At 38.9% G+C, this 17,104-nt stretch overlaps 1 protein-coding gene across 1 annotated transcript in view; it reads right to left on the bottom strand.

Annotated features, from left to right (window-relative positions):
* MAP3K19 (mitogen-activated protein kinase kinase kinase 19) overlaps positions 1 to 17,104 on the bottom strand; it is a 71,756-nt gene that overhangs the window by 49,623 nt on the left and 5,029 nt on the right. Inside the window, 5 exon segments of the mRNA XM_004004734.6 lie at positions 3,011 to 3,126; positions 5,299 to 5,414; positions 10,705 to 10,859; positions 12,719 to 12,907; positions 16,140 to 16,335. Coding sequence (XP_004004783.4) covers positions 3,011 to 3,126; positions 5,299 to 5,414; positions 10,705 to 10,859; positions 12,719 to 12,907; positions 16,140 to 16,313 — 750 coding nt within the window. The 5' untranslated portion in view covers positions 16,314 to 16,335.

Below are 17,104 nucleotides of genomic sequence, written 5' to 3'. Positions count from 1 at the left end.
TGCTCAGATATTTGAAAGCATTTACTCCTTCCTTTTAATTTACTTTTTAAAAATTTTATTTTTTAATTGAAGGATAATTGCTTTACAGAATTTTGTTGTTTTCTGTCAAACCTCAACATGAATCAGCCATAGGTATACATATATCCTCTCCCTCTTGAATCTTCCTCCCATCCCCTCCCCATCCTACCCCTCTAGGTTGATACAGAGCCCCTGTTTGAGTTTCCTGAGACATACAGCAAATTCTCATTGGCTATCTACTTTACATATGGTAATTTAAGTTTCCACGTTACTCTCTCCATACATCTCACCCTTTCCTCCCCTCTCCCCAAGTCCATAAGTCTGTTCTCTATGTCTGCTTCTCCATTGCTGCCTTGCAAATAAATTCTTTGGTACCATCTTTCTAGATTCCGTATATATGCGTTAGCACATGATATTTATCTTTCTCTTTCTGACTTACTTCACTCTGTACAATAGGTTCTAGTTTCATCCACCTCATTAAAACTGATTCAAATGTGTTTCTTTTTATGGCTGAGTAATACCCCATTGTGTATATTTACTTTTAAGAATAGCATATACTCAGGAATGTGCATATACCAAAACTATAGAGATTCATGAATTTTTATAAACTGAACACACTCCTGGAACCAGGGCCTAAGTCAAGTAAAAGTCTTCTTAGACATAATATAAAAATTAAGACCCATAAGGGAAAAAATGGATAAATTGATTTTCATCAAAAATAAAAACTTTTGTTTGGTAAAAGAGCTGTTAAAAAGGTGAAAAAAGCAAACCAAAATTTTCTCATTGACTAGCAGAAAATATTTGTGAGTTACACATCCAGAATATATAAAGAATTCTCTAAACCCAACAATAAGACAAAGAATTCAATCAGAAAATGGACAAAATATTTGAATAATTGTAGCTGATGGCAAATAAATTTTTTAAAAGGTTTAACATTGTTCATTAGGGAAATGCAAATTATAACCACAATGAGTTGCCATCATATACCTATTTTGGTTAAAAAATTTTTAATGGTTAAAATAAAGAATACTGATAGTACCATATGCCGCCAAGAGTATAGAGACATTGGATCTCTCATTTACTGCTGGTGGGAATATAAAATGGTTAGAGCCACTCTGGAAAATTGTTAGGCAGCTTTAAAAAAATTAAACATACATTTATCAAATGACCCACTAATTGGATTCCTGGGCATGTATCCTAGAGAAATAAAAACATAAATTAACACAAAAATTTGTACATAGATGTTCATGGTAGCTTTATATGTAAATAGCCCCAAACTGGAAACAACCCAAATGTCTTTCAACAGATGAACAGCTAAATAAACTGTGGGACAAAATAAAATTGTAATAGAATACTACTTAGCAACATAAAGAAACTATTGATACATAGAACAACTTGGATGTATCTCAGGAGTGTTATGCTCAGTAGAAAAAGCCAATCTCAAAAGTTTACACGTATGATAATGCCATTTATATGACATTCTGGAAGTGATAAAATAATAAAGATTGAAAACAGATCAGTGGTTGCCTGGAGTTAGCGGAGAGACCATGGCAATTAAGAGTGTAGTACCGACTCGATGGACATGAGTCTGAGTGAACTCCGGGAGTTGGTGATGGACAGGGAGGCTGGCGTGCTGCGATTCACGGGGTCGCAAAGAGTCGGACACGACTGAGCGACTGAACTGACTGAACTGAAGGGGGTTCCTTTGTGGTAACAGAACAGTTTTGTATCTCCACCGAAGATTCGGGGGATAAAATGTCACAGAACTATACACACAGGCAGACACAAACAGGAGAAAGAAAAAGGAATGCACGTTTAAAACTAGTGAAATCCGAGGAAGGTCTGTGGTCTAGTTCATTGTGTTGTTGGGTTAATGTCAATTTTCTAGTTTAGACAATCAGCTATAGTTATAATAATTCCCGTTGAGGAAAGCTGGCGAAGGTTATACAGGAATTCTCTGTACTATTTTTACCAGTTCTTATGAATCTATAGTTATTTCAGACTACTCTTTTACTTAAATTTTTGGTTTTTGTTTTCTTTATTGTTTTAGAATAATTTTTGGAACGAGAAAGGTACAAAAGATCTTACTACACTATCTCTAAAACTCTTCATGTTGTTTCTATCTATTATAGTCCATACCTCATCAACTTGTAAAAATAAACACATTTGTGGGTCATATTATTTTACCAATAAAATACAGAGTAGTAATTTTTAAAAATTGTCACCATTGTGCAGCATGTGGGATCTTAGTTTCCCAACCAGGGATTGAACCCAGGGCCCCAACTTCACTCCCACTCCCACCCCTGCAGTGAAAGCACTGAGTCCTAACCACTAGACTGTCAGGGAATTCCTATAGAGTTGTTAATATTTTTAACTGTTTGCACTATGTTAAATTTTATAAAAATTCAAAAAACCAAATGTGTATACAGTACAAAGTTCTCCATTTTGGTCCTTTCAGGCAACCACTGTTAACAGTTTATTATACATTTAGGAAATCATTCTATCATTTTCTATGGGTCATGATGTTTATTACTAGTACTATTACTATACTTTGTGAAGTTATTCATCATGGGCAGGGTGTAATGACCAGGACCAAGACGAGGCCCCTCCTTTGTGGTATCCTAGGATGGATTTGACATGAACAGAATAATGATTTTCTCTTCTTTCACATTAACATGCATAAAGACTAGCTACATTTTATTATTTAGCATGGATTCAGCTGCAACAATATTCTGTGGTATACACATACACGCATAATGTATGAGCCTCAGAACTGACTAGCTAATTACTGCCTTGAGATTAAACTCATGAAGTACTATGATTAATTGTGCTTTAAGTTTCCTCATAATCACATTTAAATATATAATTATAATATGTTTGTTATAAATATTCAAGCAACCTAAATGAAGTAGGTATAAATGAAGTAAATGTAGATGCAGTAGGTTATCCCTTTTTCTGTTAGTTTTTCTATTTAAAGATTAGAGCATCTTACCTCACTGCTGCTGATGCTCTGTAAGATTATATTTTGATTTTTAGTAACTGTCATCATATCAGTTGGAGAAGAGTTTGTATCATGACAAATGTCAAGCAATGATTCAGCATGTCTTTCTGCCAAAGGAAACATAATAATGTGTTTTGATAAGCTGCATCTCCATCAATTTCACAGCAACATCTAGTGCTAGGTTCTAAAAATGAGTTCCATTTTGCTTAAAATTTTCTTGAAATAGTGATCTGGGATCCTGAGGAAGCTTTGGGCCATAATTTTCACTGGAAAAGATGTGAGGACAAAAGGAGTCCACAGAATGAATGATTTTGTTTGTTTGTTTTTTTAAAAGGGGACAATGTTGCTAAGTGTAACCCCTAATAAGGGGCTGGGAATTATATTTGCGCTCTAGTCGCCGAAGATAAAAGTGCTCAGCTGCTTGGAGCACCGTTCCTGTCTAGGGCTTGAAGCCACATTAAATTGACGGAGTTCTGAACACCAAACAATGAATTCCCAGTTAGTTCCTGGGGACACTGTTCTCTTACATATCCTTCTCCTGCTATCTTGACTTTTTCAGATAAGCATGCGCTCTACCGCGAAAACTTCTTCCTCTTGCATCTCTTTCTATTTCATTGATCTTATGAGTGATACAAAATTGAATGAGTGATCTTTACTCATAGCCTGCATTTCTTCACCATATTTTCTTTCTTCACGCTTTGCAACCCTTCTACTGCCTCCTTCCTGCCATTGAAACCCTCACTTTCTTATCACATCTGCTTTGTAAACTCTTTTCCAACTTGATGCTGCTTCCCACCCCTTCTTTCTTGCAGTTCTCTCCTAATTCTCCTCCTGCCTTTCTTATGCCTGAGTCCATGTGTACCTTCTCTGCCTGGCCCCTGCAATTTTCTCACCATCATCGCTCCTTTAGAGATCTCATCGACTCTCAGATCTTCACAGTCTCCTTGTAGAGAACTTGCAAAGAAACCCATCAATCCATCCAATCCTTTCCCACAAGCCCTGGCCTACAGAAAATTGCTACTTTGAAGGTCACAAGTTCTCATCAAATGAGTGTTTTAGAACCTATTACCTTCAACATCAGCACCAAGCCATAGTGTTCTCCTATTTTGTTAATTGTATTTCTACCTCCCCACTTCCTAGCGCTGAAACTTTGGAATCATGTTTAACTCAAGCCTCTCAACCCTTGTCTGTATGTCTCCTCTATCAACTTTACATCACTGTATTCTGTGAATTCTTTCACATTCTCTTAAACTCACATACCTAGCACCTCTCAGGCCCACTACACGCCATGTCCAAAATCTCTTTTCCTGATCCTTGCAACCACGCATGGGTACTTCTATAGTTTCTTAATAGAGCTTGCTTGGCATGAGTCTCTTCCTCTCCTAAAACATGGTTTTCATGGTTCCCTGTCTTAAAATTCTTCAGTGACTCTATTTCATTGAAAAAAAAAAGTTATGTCCTTCAGTCTGACATTTAACGAGTCTTTGATGGACTCAGTCTCTTTGTGTATCTAATCTTCTGTATTCCTTTCCCCTGACATGAACTGTTGGTTCTAGTCTTCAGTTCGCCCCTGGGATGAGCCATGCTCACTTACAACATGATGCCTCTGTCCACAAAATCAAATCTCATGATTTTTTTTAGAATCAGATTGAGTCTTACCTCTTCCATGAAACCTTCCTGGGGATAGCCTTGTTCCCTGTCCAGAAGCTCCCAACAGAAATCCAATCAGACAATAAAGTCGAGTAGTTTTCACAAAGTCACACGCGGCTCAGTGGCACCTTTTCCATTACACTTTCTTCTGTGGCAGTCTCTTCTCCTGCTCAGACTCTTTCTCCATGCCTATATCACACCTTTTCGCTTCCTTCCTATTTTATCCAGCATTAGAGAACCACAGCAAGCCCTTCTTCCCCTTTCAAGTTTATAACAACCTCTTTCTCCTCTGACTGATGTGGTGTGTCCCTGACTGTACTGAACACTTTAAAAAGTTTGGACCACATCTTAGCCTTCTTTGCCTATCTCAGAGTATCTAACTTTGGGTCTTGTACAAAGTCCCTGGTCTATAAATAGCTATTCACTTGATTTCTTTTTTTAAATTTAATTAAAGTATCTATTTACAATGTTGTGTTAACATCTACTGTACGACAGAATGATTCAGTTACACATATATATACATTTAGCTTGACTTCTTTAAGAAGATCCATCAAACACATGTAAAAAACCAAAGGTTTCTAATAGGGCTTTTATAGTTAGAGAATTTAAAAGTGAAATAAAAATATTACCTGGTTTTGGCATAGAATTCATTAAAATGTCCAATAACTGCTGTTTTCTGAAACTCTCTATTTGTGACACATAGTGTATTGCTGATTTTCCACTAAAATCACAGAGTTTAGGATCTCTAGGAAGAATAGAATCAACATCAAAGATTACTGAGTTAAATCTATTGAAAAAGAAAACCAATATGAGAGGAAAAACATTGACATCAAATAAATAAAAATAATTTTACATAGTTTGGGGATAGCAATAATGAATTCAAAATGCGTGAGAGACAGAGAGAGAAAATTTTCAAGATTTTTAAGGAATATGAAAGGAATATGTTGCATATTTTATGCCCCTTATAGTCTAAAAACATTCTAATAATTTGCTGAAAATTTTCAACTTTGGACAAGAAGTTTCATAATTCTTTAATAATGCATAAAGCAAGTAAAAATAAAAACATCTTGATAAACTGTTGTCCCAACTAGCTGGCTTCACTGAATTTTTCTTCTCAGTGCTTTAGCTAACTGCTTATTCTCAATATTTCTTTTCCTAATGCTGATAGCGAGCTCTTTTATTATTCAAAATAGAATAATGCTAGTAGAATGGCCTAGCATTTCACCTTGAAATTAAACTGACATACTTATTTCTCAGGCTCTCGGTTGAGTGGAGTGATCTTATCATAGAGCCTCTCTGTATGATTTTTTCGTTCCTCTTGTCCTGTGATTGTTAAGCCCCATGGCTGATCTTAGAGTTCCTTGCATCAGTGCAAATCTCCTGTCTATGCTGCCATGGATCCTAGAATTAGACATCAGTTCAAAGAGGTCCAGAAGGTAAATGATGGGAACTCTGTTTACAGATTATGGTGAGGGAAACGATGGCCAGACTTGCTTCACTAGTCACATTCTGTTTCTATTGGCTGTGTGGCATGTGAGATCTTTGTTCCCCGACCAGGGCTTGAACCACATCCCCTGCAGGGGAAGCACAGAGTCTTAACCACTGGGCCACTAGAGAAGTCCCAGGTTGATGTTTTATGATCTATAGTAATATTCTTAGGGCTTTTTCTCCCTCCATGCTCATGGTTCAAAAGAATTAGCGTTGGTCCAAGAATCAAGGGACTGCCACTAACCTTAATACATGGCCCTAGGCAAGTCACTTAGCTCTCTGGGACCTTAGTTTGCTCAGTTCAGTACAATTCAGTCACTCAGTCCTGTTCGACTCTTTGCAACCCCATGGACTGCCCCATGCCAGGCCTCCGTGTCCATCACCAACTCCTGGAGTTTACTCAAATTCATGTCCATTGAGTCGGTGATGCCATCCAACCATCTCATCCTCTGTGGTCCCCTTTTCCTCCCTCCTTCATTCTTTCCCAGGATCTTTTCAAATGAGTCATTTCTTTTGCATCAGGTGGCGAAAGTACTGGAGTTTCAGCTTCATCATCAGTCCTTCCAATGAATATTCAGGACTGATTTCCTTTAAGATGGACCAGTCGGATCTCCTTGCAGTCCAAGGAACTCAAAGAGTCTTCTCCAATACCACAGTTCAAAAGCATCAATTCTTTGGCACTCAGGTTTCTTTATAGTCCAACTCTCACATCCATATATGACTGCTGGAAAAACTATAGCTTTGGCTAGATGGGCCTTTGATGGCAAAGAGATGTCTCTGCTTTTTAATATGTTGTCTAAGTTGGTCATAACTTTTCTTCCAACTTTTCTTCTTTTAATTTCATAGCTGCAGTCACCGTCCTCAGTGATTTTGGAGCCCCCCAAAATAAAGTCTGTCACTGTTTCCATTGCTTCCCCATCTATTTGCCATGAAGTGATGGGACCAGATGCCATGATCTTAGTTTTTTGAATGTTGAGTTTTAAGCCAAATTTTTCACTCTCTTCTCTCACTTTCATTAAGAGGCTCTTTAGTTCTTCTTTGCTTTCTGCCATAGGGTAGTGTCATCTGCATATCTGAGGTTATTGATATTTCTCCCAAAAATCTTACTCCAGCTTGTGCTTCATCCAGCCTGACATTTCGCATGATGTACGATCAGTTTCAGATCAATTGCTCAGTCATATCTGACTCTTTGCGACCCCATGAATCACAGCACACAGGCCACCCTGTCCATCACCAACACTTGGAGTTTACCCAAACTCATGTCCATCTAATCAGTGATTCCATCCAGCCATCTCATCTTCTGTCATCCCCTTCTCCTCCTACCCCCAATCCCTCCCAGCATCAGGGTCTTTTCCAATGAGTCAACTCTTCGCATGAGGTGGCCAAAGTACTGGAGTTTCAGCTTCAGCATTAGTCTTTCCAGTGAACACCCAGGGCTGATCTCCTTTAGGATGGACTGATTGGACCTCCTTGCAGTCCAAGGGACTCTCAAGAGTCTTCTCCAACACCATAGTTCAAAAGCATCAATTCTTTGGCGCTCAGCTTTCTTCACAGTCCAACTCTCACATCCATACATGACCACTGGAAAAACCATAGCCTTGAACAGATGGAACTTTGTTGGCAAAGTAATGTCTATGCTTTTTAATATGATGTCTAGGTTGGTCATAACTTTCCTTCCAAGGAGTAAGCGTCTTTTAATTTTATGGCTGCAATCACCATCTGCAGTGATTTTGGAGCCCCCAAAAATAAAGTCTGACACTGTTTCCACTGTTTCCCCATCTATTTCCCATGAAGTGATGGGACCAGATGCCATGATCTTAGTTTTCTGAATGTTGAGCTTTAAGCCATCTTTTCCACTCTCCTCTTTCACTTTCATCAAGAGGATGAAAGTTCCTCTTCACTTTCTGCCACAAGGGTGGTGTCATTGGTATCATCTGCATATCTGAGATTATTGATATTTCTCCTGGCAATCTTGATTTCAGCTTGTGCTTCTTCCAGCCCAGCATTTCTCATGATGTACTCTGCATAGAAGTTAAATAAGCAGGGTGACAATATACAGCCTTGACGTACTCCTTTCCCATTTGTTGTTCCATGTCCAGTTCTAACTGTTGCTTCCTGACCTGCATACAGATTTCTCAAGAGGCAGGTCAGGTGATCTGATATTCTCATCTCTTTAAGAATTTACCACGGTTTATTGTGATCCACACAGTCAAAGGCTTTGGCATAGTCAAGAAAGCAGAAATAGATGTTTTTCTGGAACTCTCTTGCTTTTTCCACGATCCAGTGGATGTTGGCAATTTGATCTCTGGTTCCTCTGCCTTTTCTAAAACCAGTTTGACCTCTGGGAGTTCACAGTTCTCGTACTGTTGAAGCCTGGCTTGGAGAATTTTGAGCATTACTTTACTAGCGTGTGAGATGAGTGCAATTGTGCGGTAGTTTGAGCATTCTTTGGCATTGCCTTTCTTTGGGATTAGAATGAAAACTGACCTTTTCCAGTCCTGTGGCCCCTGCTGAGTTTTCCAAATTTGCTGGCATATTGAGTGCAGCACTTTCACAGCATCATCTTTTATGATTTGAAATAGCTCAACTGGAATTCTATCACATCCACTAGCTTTGTTTGTAGTGATGCTTTCTAAGGCCTACTTGACTTCACATTCCAGGATGTCTGGCTCTAGTGAGTGATCACACCACATGGTTATCTAGGTCATGAAGATCTTTTTTGTACAGTTCTTCTGTGTATTCTTGCCACCTCTTCTTAATATCTTCTGCTTCTGTTAGGTCTATACCATTTCTGTCCTTCATTGTGCCCATCTTTGCATGAAATGTTCCCTTGGTATCTCTAGTTTGCTCATCTACCTTGATTAGTGTTTCTCCAAGTGGTGTTCTTTGATTTCGTGCTTTCTGGCCCCCACTTCAGGCTTATTGAACACCACCTCTGGGTTGATGTCCAGTAATCTCCATCTTTAACCATCTCCTCAGCTATTAACACTGAAGTCTCAGGTCACTTCCCTGATGGCTCAGCAGTAAAGAATCCACCTGCAGTGCAGGAGACTCAGGTTTGATCCCTGGGTCAGGAAGATCCCCTGGAGGAGGAAATGGCAACCTGCTCCAATACGCTTGCCTGAAAAATGGACAACATTCCATGGACTACAGTCCATGGGATCACAAAGATTTGGTCACGACTGAGCGACTGAGCATGCACAGGAAGTCTGAGGTAGCTTCTAACTTCCATCTTCATCCTATTACAATAACTGATTCTTTTAAAATAGATCATGTTCTTGATTATATTTTTGTCTTGGAAGTTCCTTCTTCTTTTTTTATTCCCCTCCCCCAAATGTATATGAAATACTGAGGAAGAGCTTTGGCCATCTCTTCTTTTCTGATGACAAGATAAACAGGTAGCAAGAAGCGTGCACGCACGCTCAGTCGCTCAGTCGTGTCTGACTCTTTGCAACCCCATGGACTGTAACCTGCCAGGCTCCTCGGCCCATGGGATTTCCCAGGCAAGAATACTGGAGTGTTGCCATTTCTTCTTCAGGGGATCTTCCCGACCCAGGGATCAAACCCGTGTCTCTTACATCTCCTATATCGGCAGGCGGATTCTTTACCACTGTGCCACTTGGGAAGCCCAACAACAGCATTAGGAAACTGCACTTCTGACATGAAAGAAGTACAGTTTCTTTCTGCTTATTAGCCCTCTAATTAAAAAAATGATTTATCTCCCTCCTCCTAAAAGAGGGTGTTGACATGTAATTTCTTTTGGCCACAGGATGAGGTATGTAAGATCTTAGTTCCCCGACCAGTGATTGAACCCTGGCCCCTGGCGCTGGAAGCTTGGAGTTTTAACCACTGGCCTGCCAGGAATTCCCAACATGTAATTTTCAGATAACTGGAAATCACTACTATAATTTATTTTTGATAATTGACAATGCTTTCTGGAATAATTAATAACCTTTTTGGGGTAAGGAGTTACATACTCAAGAATTATTTGACAGCCTCAGAAACAACCAAAGAGGAAGTATTTAAACAAATAAAATAAAAGGCCAATATAATAAAAATAATAGATAGCAACCTCTAATATCTGTACATCACTTTGCAACTTTGAAGTCCCATTTATGAATATGCATGGGCATTTCATATATATATTTATATACATTATATTTATCTTTGTATACATACAGTATTTTATAATATACGCTATATATATACATGCATAAGGGGCTTCCTAGGTGGCACAGTGGTAAAGAATCCACATACAAGAGACACAGGTTTGATTCCTGGGTCAGGAAGATCCCTTGGAGTAGGAAATGGCAGTCCACTGCAGTATTTTTTCCTGGAAAATCCCATGGACAGAGGAACCTTGTGAGCTATAGTCCATGGGGTCACAAACAGTCAGATGCGAGTGAGCACATATACATATACATATACAAATAAACAGTATACATATACAAATAAACAATCTATATATCTAGGTTTGCAAATGACTTTGTAAGTAACAATGGCAGAGACGCCCTTCCATGGGTAGTGGCTAACCACATGATACTCACGCATGATGCCTGAGAAGCTCAGAGAGAACCTCTGCGGGTCTATAGAGCGTTAACATATCAAGCCTTTCAAACAGGTCCACATCTCTCACAGCCAGCATCAGAGCGGTCAGGCCATGTTGGTTTGGGAAATTTATATCCAGGAACTCTTCAGATGCCTTTAAAAACATGAAGCTTTAATTGTTTATTATGTCTTTACTGCATGTCCGTTAATACTAATCTTCACATTTTCATCGCCTGAACAGAAACCTGAGACAGACAGATTGGTGTTTTAATTTGACCTCCTTAAATTGGTTATTTAACCTCCCTAACAAGGTTATATCAAGGACATTCTGTTAAAAGTTGATAAAATCACCCAGATGAAATGAGGGACAGCTAGTTAAATACCAAACAGTTTGTATTTACTCGAAATTCAGCTTTTTAAATGAGTGTCCTGTATTTTCATTTGCAAAATCTGGCAACCTTTTTCCCTGAACTTCAGGGTCTTCAGGCCCTTTCTTACATGATTGTTTGGATGACTGGAGTTAGAAAATGAAAAGCACTGAGCAGAGTGTCTGACACATGCTCAGAAAACATCTGTGGAGTGAATGAATGGTTTACAATTATAAGATAAGTTATCGAACAGGATTTATACAGTCAAATGGAGGTGGATATATATATATGCTATTTGTTGTTTCAGTAAAATTTAATTCGGAAAATTCAAAGCTGAGAAGCTACTGGAAGGCCAAATTATCTGAATTGTTTATTTTACAGGTCAAAGTAACTCACGAATTTCCATCTGTATTTCACTTTATGCCATGTCAATATAGTCAGCATCTACCTCAGTTTCTCCAGGGACAGACTAGAGGTAACGATATTACCTCAGAGGGGTGCTGTAGGAATTAATTAGTTAGTGGTTTTTTTTTTCATTCTCTGAAAAGACATCACCTCTTATATCAATGTTTATTATTAGTTAGAACCAGCATAAAAGCTTTGAGCTGAGAATAGTTTTGCAATAGCACATTAGTTGAACATCTGTTGATTAAGCTCTGGATCCAGTTATAGGTATATGTTTTTAAAACTTGGAGGCTTATCTTTAGAAGTGAAAACTATGGTTATGAAAAAAAGACATTGAATTACAACAACGATTGTCAAAATGCCATTAAAATGAAATTCAAAGTCTTCCAAAAACATTTCTAAGCCTCACTTTATGATGTATGGCAATTTTAGACTATCATTTAGCACAATAGAAGAATTTAGAGTCCTTTGGATTTTGTTGTCCATTTCCCTGAACTCTAGGTGACCAGAATATCTTTCACTTCTTTATCTGTTTGTGTCTCTACCATAAGGGAATAGAAGAAACTGTTTCCTAGCAGCAATTGATTTTCTTTCAGATGGAAGGTCATGTGGTCTGACAGTACCTCGGAAGGTAAATGCCAAGAGCCTGTTCGCCAATAATGAATGTCCTTGCTTATGCATGTGGTTTCTCAAGTTACTTTGGAAAAGAGTCTCTATGGGCAGAAAAATCTAAATAAGAAGAAGATCAATACCCTAAAAAGACAGCATTTTGAAAAATGTATTCTCTTCACTTTCATCCCGGCTAAATATTATGCAAAGCATAGTCTCTCTGATTCCCTTTTCAGGATAAAGATAATAACTGCAGATGGTCCGAAGGGATCTAAACAGCAATTGTACAAATGGCAGTGATGTCAAGGGAACACCTCTGAGCAAGTTGACAGTGGTTCCTCAGGGGCATCTTTGGGAGGACATCATTTCTCAGGGGTGCTACATGACTTCTTCTCCCATCCAGCTAGAAAGAAGGTGTAAATAGGCTGCTGCTGCGTTCTTTTATTATCTTGTTTTCCACCCCAAGTGTCCCATTTAATCCTGTTTCTGTCTCATATGTCCTGCCTGAAACTTTCTGGGACTGCATTTGGAAAGAACTTATTTTTCTTTAAAAGGAGTCATATGTAGTCCATTCCCTTTTCAAGTCTTACCCACTCACCCAAAGACAGAAGCAAACACTTAATTAACTGACCAGCAAGTGTTGAAGCTGTTCAAGATCACCTTGCCATGAGCTTTGCAGAAGTTGCATTTGGGGAGCTTGGATTCCATTGATGGCCAAGAGTCGTCTTTGGACTTCACAATTAGCCACATGGACTGCGGTTTGATTGCTGTAATTGCACAGGGTGATATCTGCTCCTTTTTCCAGAAGAAATCCAACAACCTGCAAAATCACAGCATTCTCACAATCATGTCTTCTGAGTTGGGTAGAAAACTTATTTAGTTGGACACAGCTCTGATTCAAGATATAAGAAATGAGAGTAAGATAGGCATAAAAATGGTGGCTCTAGTGGTAAAGAATCTGCCTGCCAGTATAGGAGGTACAAGAGACACCAGGTTCAACTCTAGGTCAGGAAGATCCCCTGGAGGAGGGCATGACAACCCACTCCAGTATTTTTGCCAGGAGAATCCCATGGACAGGGGAGCCTGGCAGATTTCAGCCCATAGGGCTGCAAAGAGTTGGACATGACTGAAGTGACTTATAGGCACATACAACTGCCATTTGCCTTTTTTAAAATTTAAGAGACAAAAATCTCCAAGATATTGATAGTTTGGAGATACTATTTTTTTTAAACTAAAAGTCTGTGAATATTTTATGTTAAACCCACATAAAATGTTGAAATCTTCCTGTTACTGTTATCTATAATTTAGAATATAGAACCCCCAAATTTAGGCTTATAGATTCTTGAATGTTTCAGGTATTTCCACAAGTATTTTTAGGGAGAGAATAAACTCTATTCAAAATGGTAATGGGTTAATTTATTCACGGTTAATGGGTTAATTTATTTACAGATTGAGGGACTCATGTGTGTCAAGACCTGACTTTGGTGCTGAGACTTCAGCAATGAACAAGACAGGTAAACAGTCTCAGAATTTTTTCCAGTGGGTTTTAGCTACTTAAAGGGAGCTCTAGCTCTTTTGGGGGGATTTGAGACAGACAAATGTTTGTGGTAAACCACAAATGAGGAATTAACACTCGTTCAGTTTTTTCCTGGCCTGAAATGGGTTACAATGCTGATAGTTACCCACTAAAGAAAGAGAAACAGATGCAAAGAAATCTAGACAAATTCTTGTGATTAGTCCTGCTACCCCAGAAAACTTCTCTAGCCTTTATGTTAAAACTGGGTGAAAATTTACAAAATGCTATTGTCACAATGGGTCAGCAAATTATTCAGATCAAGGTAGAACCCTTTTTTTTAAAAAAGGTCCTGCTGTGAAAGTTAAGCCTGAGTCAGCCAAAGGCTACAAACCCCAGATCCAGTCAGAAAGCAATATGGCTGTGGCCTTGAAGACAAGGAATCTCTGAAGGGGAAATAGATGGTGTCAATAATAATGACCTTGCCACCTGATCTAAGGCTTTGTATGACCCCAAAACACTGGGAGTTCATTTGGCTGAGCAGCATGTTTCTGGAAATTCAAAGTATATGCATCTTTTTTATTGGCCTAGAGCCACTCTCTCTTACCATGTTCCGAATCCTTCCCTGCACCTATACCTCATCCTCAGTTGCCCTATCTCACGGGGATTGAAGTTTGCAGCCACCCACATTAAAATATTGGTGAACTTTGGGGAGGTGAGAGACTCAAACTTTCATGGCTCACTTGGATTCAGATTCCCAAGTCAGCATCCTGCCCAGTCCCTTGGTGGAACTGAGTCATCTGAATTCAGCTAATGAGGTTTGGGCAAGATTCACAATGAAGAGGGAAATATAACATGATTGGCCCTTTGAGCCATTCAATGTACAGTGATTTTTAAGGCTTCTATCTCTAGATGTATGCATGCATGCCTGCTAAGTCGCTTCAGTCGCGTCTGATTCTGTGACCCTGTGGACTGTAGCCCACCAGGCTCCTCTGTCCATGGGGATTCTTTAGGTAAGAATACTACAGTGGGTTGTGATGGCCTCCTCCAGGAGACCTCCCCTACCCAGGGATGGAACTCTTGTCACTTATGTCTCCTGCATTGGCAGATAGGTTCTTTACCACTAGCGCCACCTGGGAAGCACCCTCATATAGGAGGAATTAGTGTAATATCTATGTATACCTAAAATTCAAGATTATGAAGTGTGGGGGCACAATTCATGATGAGCATTTAGAGGGCTTCTGAGGCACTGCAATGATTTAGTTTTTTGTTTTGGATGGTAGACACAATGGTGCTACCGTCATGGTTTTCCTTTTTTTAAAAAAAGCATGTATGCTGAGTCCTCATATTCTAACTACTGAAGCCTGCACACCCTAGAGTCCATGCTCTAGAACAAGAAAAGCCACTGTAGTGAGAAACCCCTGCACTGCAACTAGAGAAAAGCCAGCAACAAAGACCCAGCACAGCCAAAAATAAATACATAAATATTGTTATTTTTAAAAAAGCATATATGTTATATTTTATAACTTGTTTTAAAAGTGTTAATAGAAAGGAGTCAATATAGAAACAGAGCTAAGAATAAAGTCAAGAAAGAGGGTGATTGAGGAAGCAAAGATGGCCAAGCAGAGTTAACAGTCCACTTCCATTTAGCCCCCCAAGAACTTGTAGAGGCACTGAGGTATGCAGTTGGGTGAAATTTGTCTTGAATTTTCACTCATTTCTTCTCTTCCCCTTGAAGCCTCCTCTTTGCTGCCCCTCCCCAATTCCAAGTGCCCATATCGCACTTTTACCTGCATTCTTTTTTTTTTCCAGGCCTCATTGTACGGCATGCAGGATCTCAGTTCCCCAACCAGGGATTGAATCTACGCCCCTCGCATTTGGAGTGCAGAGGTCTAAACCACTAGACTGCCAGGAAAATCCTTGCATTCTTTAAAAGAATCTTAAGTTCCCATACAAAATTTTGTAAATGATCAATAAGACACAAATGAATTATTTATTCATTAATTTATCCATTACTTAGATGTGTCAGGCCCGCTAAGCTGGATATATAACAACAAAGAGGACGATTTCCTGCCCCTTTAAGTCTCATTATTTATTCACTCCTCTTCCCCTACTTTCAGGATTTTGTGCACCTGTTGGACCAGGGGATAAATTTCCAAGTACTGATGGAGCTGGGTGTGGGTTGTGGGGAAGAGGGGAAAAATTCAGACTCCATTATGTGATCCCACTAGACCATAAGCTGCTCTTCAAGGGTGATGTCTGTATTTGATTCACCCACCATGGTATGAATCTTGAAGTCTGGTATATTGCCTTGGGTATTTTGGGAGTATCTGTTGACTGAGTGAATAAATGAATAAAGATGGTGCTGTCTGGATTATTTAGGGTCTCTCAGTATTCTCTCCAGCTGCTACCCCACCCCTGCTTTGTGCTCTCAAATATTCCTTTTTGGAGGTAGGTGACTATGCTATTCCTAACCATTTCATTCTTGGAATCCTTCACTTAGAAGACCATCCAAGGGCCCCTGTACACCACTTATTACCTCTGTTAGATTTTCTTCTGCTGCAGTAATGAGAGGTGTATTCCCAGTCTTTGGATGCTGAAAGTCAAGGTTTCCAAGGATGGAATGGACTTTAGCAATATGGTCACAGATGAGTTCCACATCACCTCTTGAAACTACTTCCAGAAATTCATGAATCAGTTTATTTTTATTCATCTTGCTAGTTCCATGTAATTGCCTGCAAGAGGAAAGAAACCAATTAAATGAGATCCAACAAAGTAGTGGGTGGTTTAAATGTAACATATTCTATCTTTAATGTCACCTGTTCTTTTTTTTAATGTGTGAAATATTATAACAGATTTAAAGACAATTTTGAAAAAGAGGAAAACTGTCAGTCTTGGTTCTTTGCATACATTAAAAAAATTTTGCATACATATTTTAAATTAGGAACAATAATAATTTCACTGTCACTTTGCAGATCTGTTGTGGTACAGAAGAAGAAAGGATGGGTCAACACCAGAATGGAAAGAGTACAGGCTTTGGAGTTTGAGAGAACCTGGGCTCAAATCCCACCTCCACACTGTGACTTTGGGCATGTCACTCAACTTTTCTGAACTTCCTTTTCTCATCTTCCAATATGGAAATGATAATCCCCCTTCAAATGGTTGGTGAGGATCTGAAATGCTATATACAAAGCATTGGCACATTCTATTGGTGAAAATTATTATAGAATTTTATTTTCTTTAGTGTTGTTTATTAAAACTCCTGTAATTACTTTCTTTGTTAGAGCCCCTGTCTTCCCAATAATACTGTCAACTCTTCAATAGCAGGGAAATTACATGTCATAGGTTTGTGTGTCCTCCATAATTCTAGCACAGTGTGAGTCATAAAAGAACATGGTTAATACCAATCTAGATTTTCCAGGAAAGCCCTAATTTTAAATATCCCATCTCAGATTTCCAAATCATTGAAATATCTCTTAAATTGCAATTTCTGGAGTCACTAAC

The sequence above is a fragment of the Ovis aries genome, chromosome 2, assembly GCF_016772045.2.
Source record: "Ovis aries strain OAR_USU_Benz2616 breed Rambouillet chromosome 2, ARS-UI_Ramb_v3.0, whole genome shotgun sequence".
NCBI lineage: Eukaryota > Metazoa > Chordata > Mammalia > Artiodactyla > Bovidae > Ovis > Ovis aries.
Note: the sequence above shows the minus strand (reverse complement) of the source record. Positions and strands in the feature narration are given on the sequence as shown.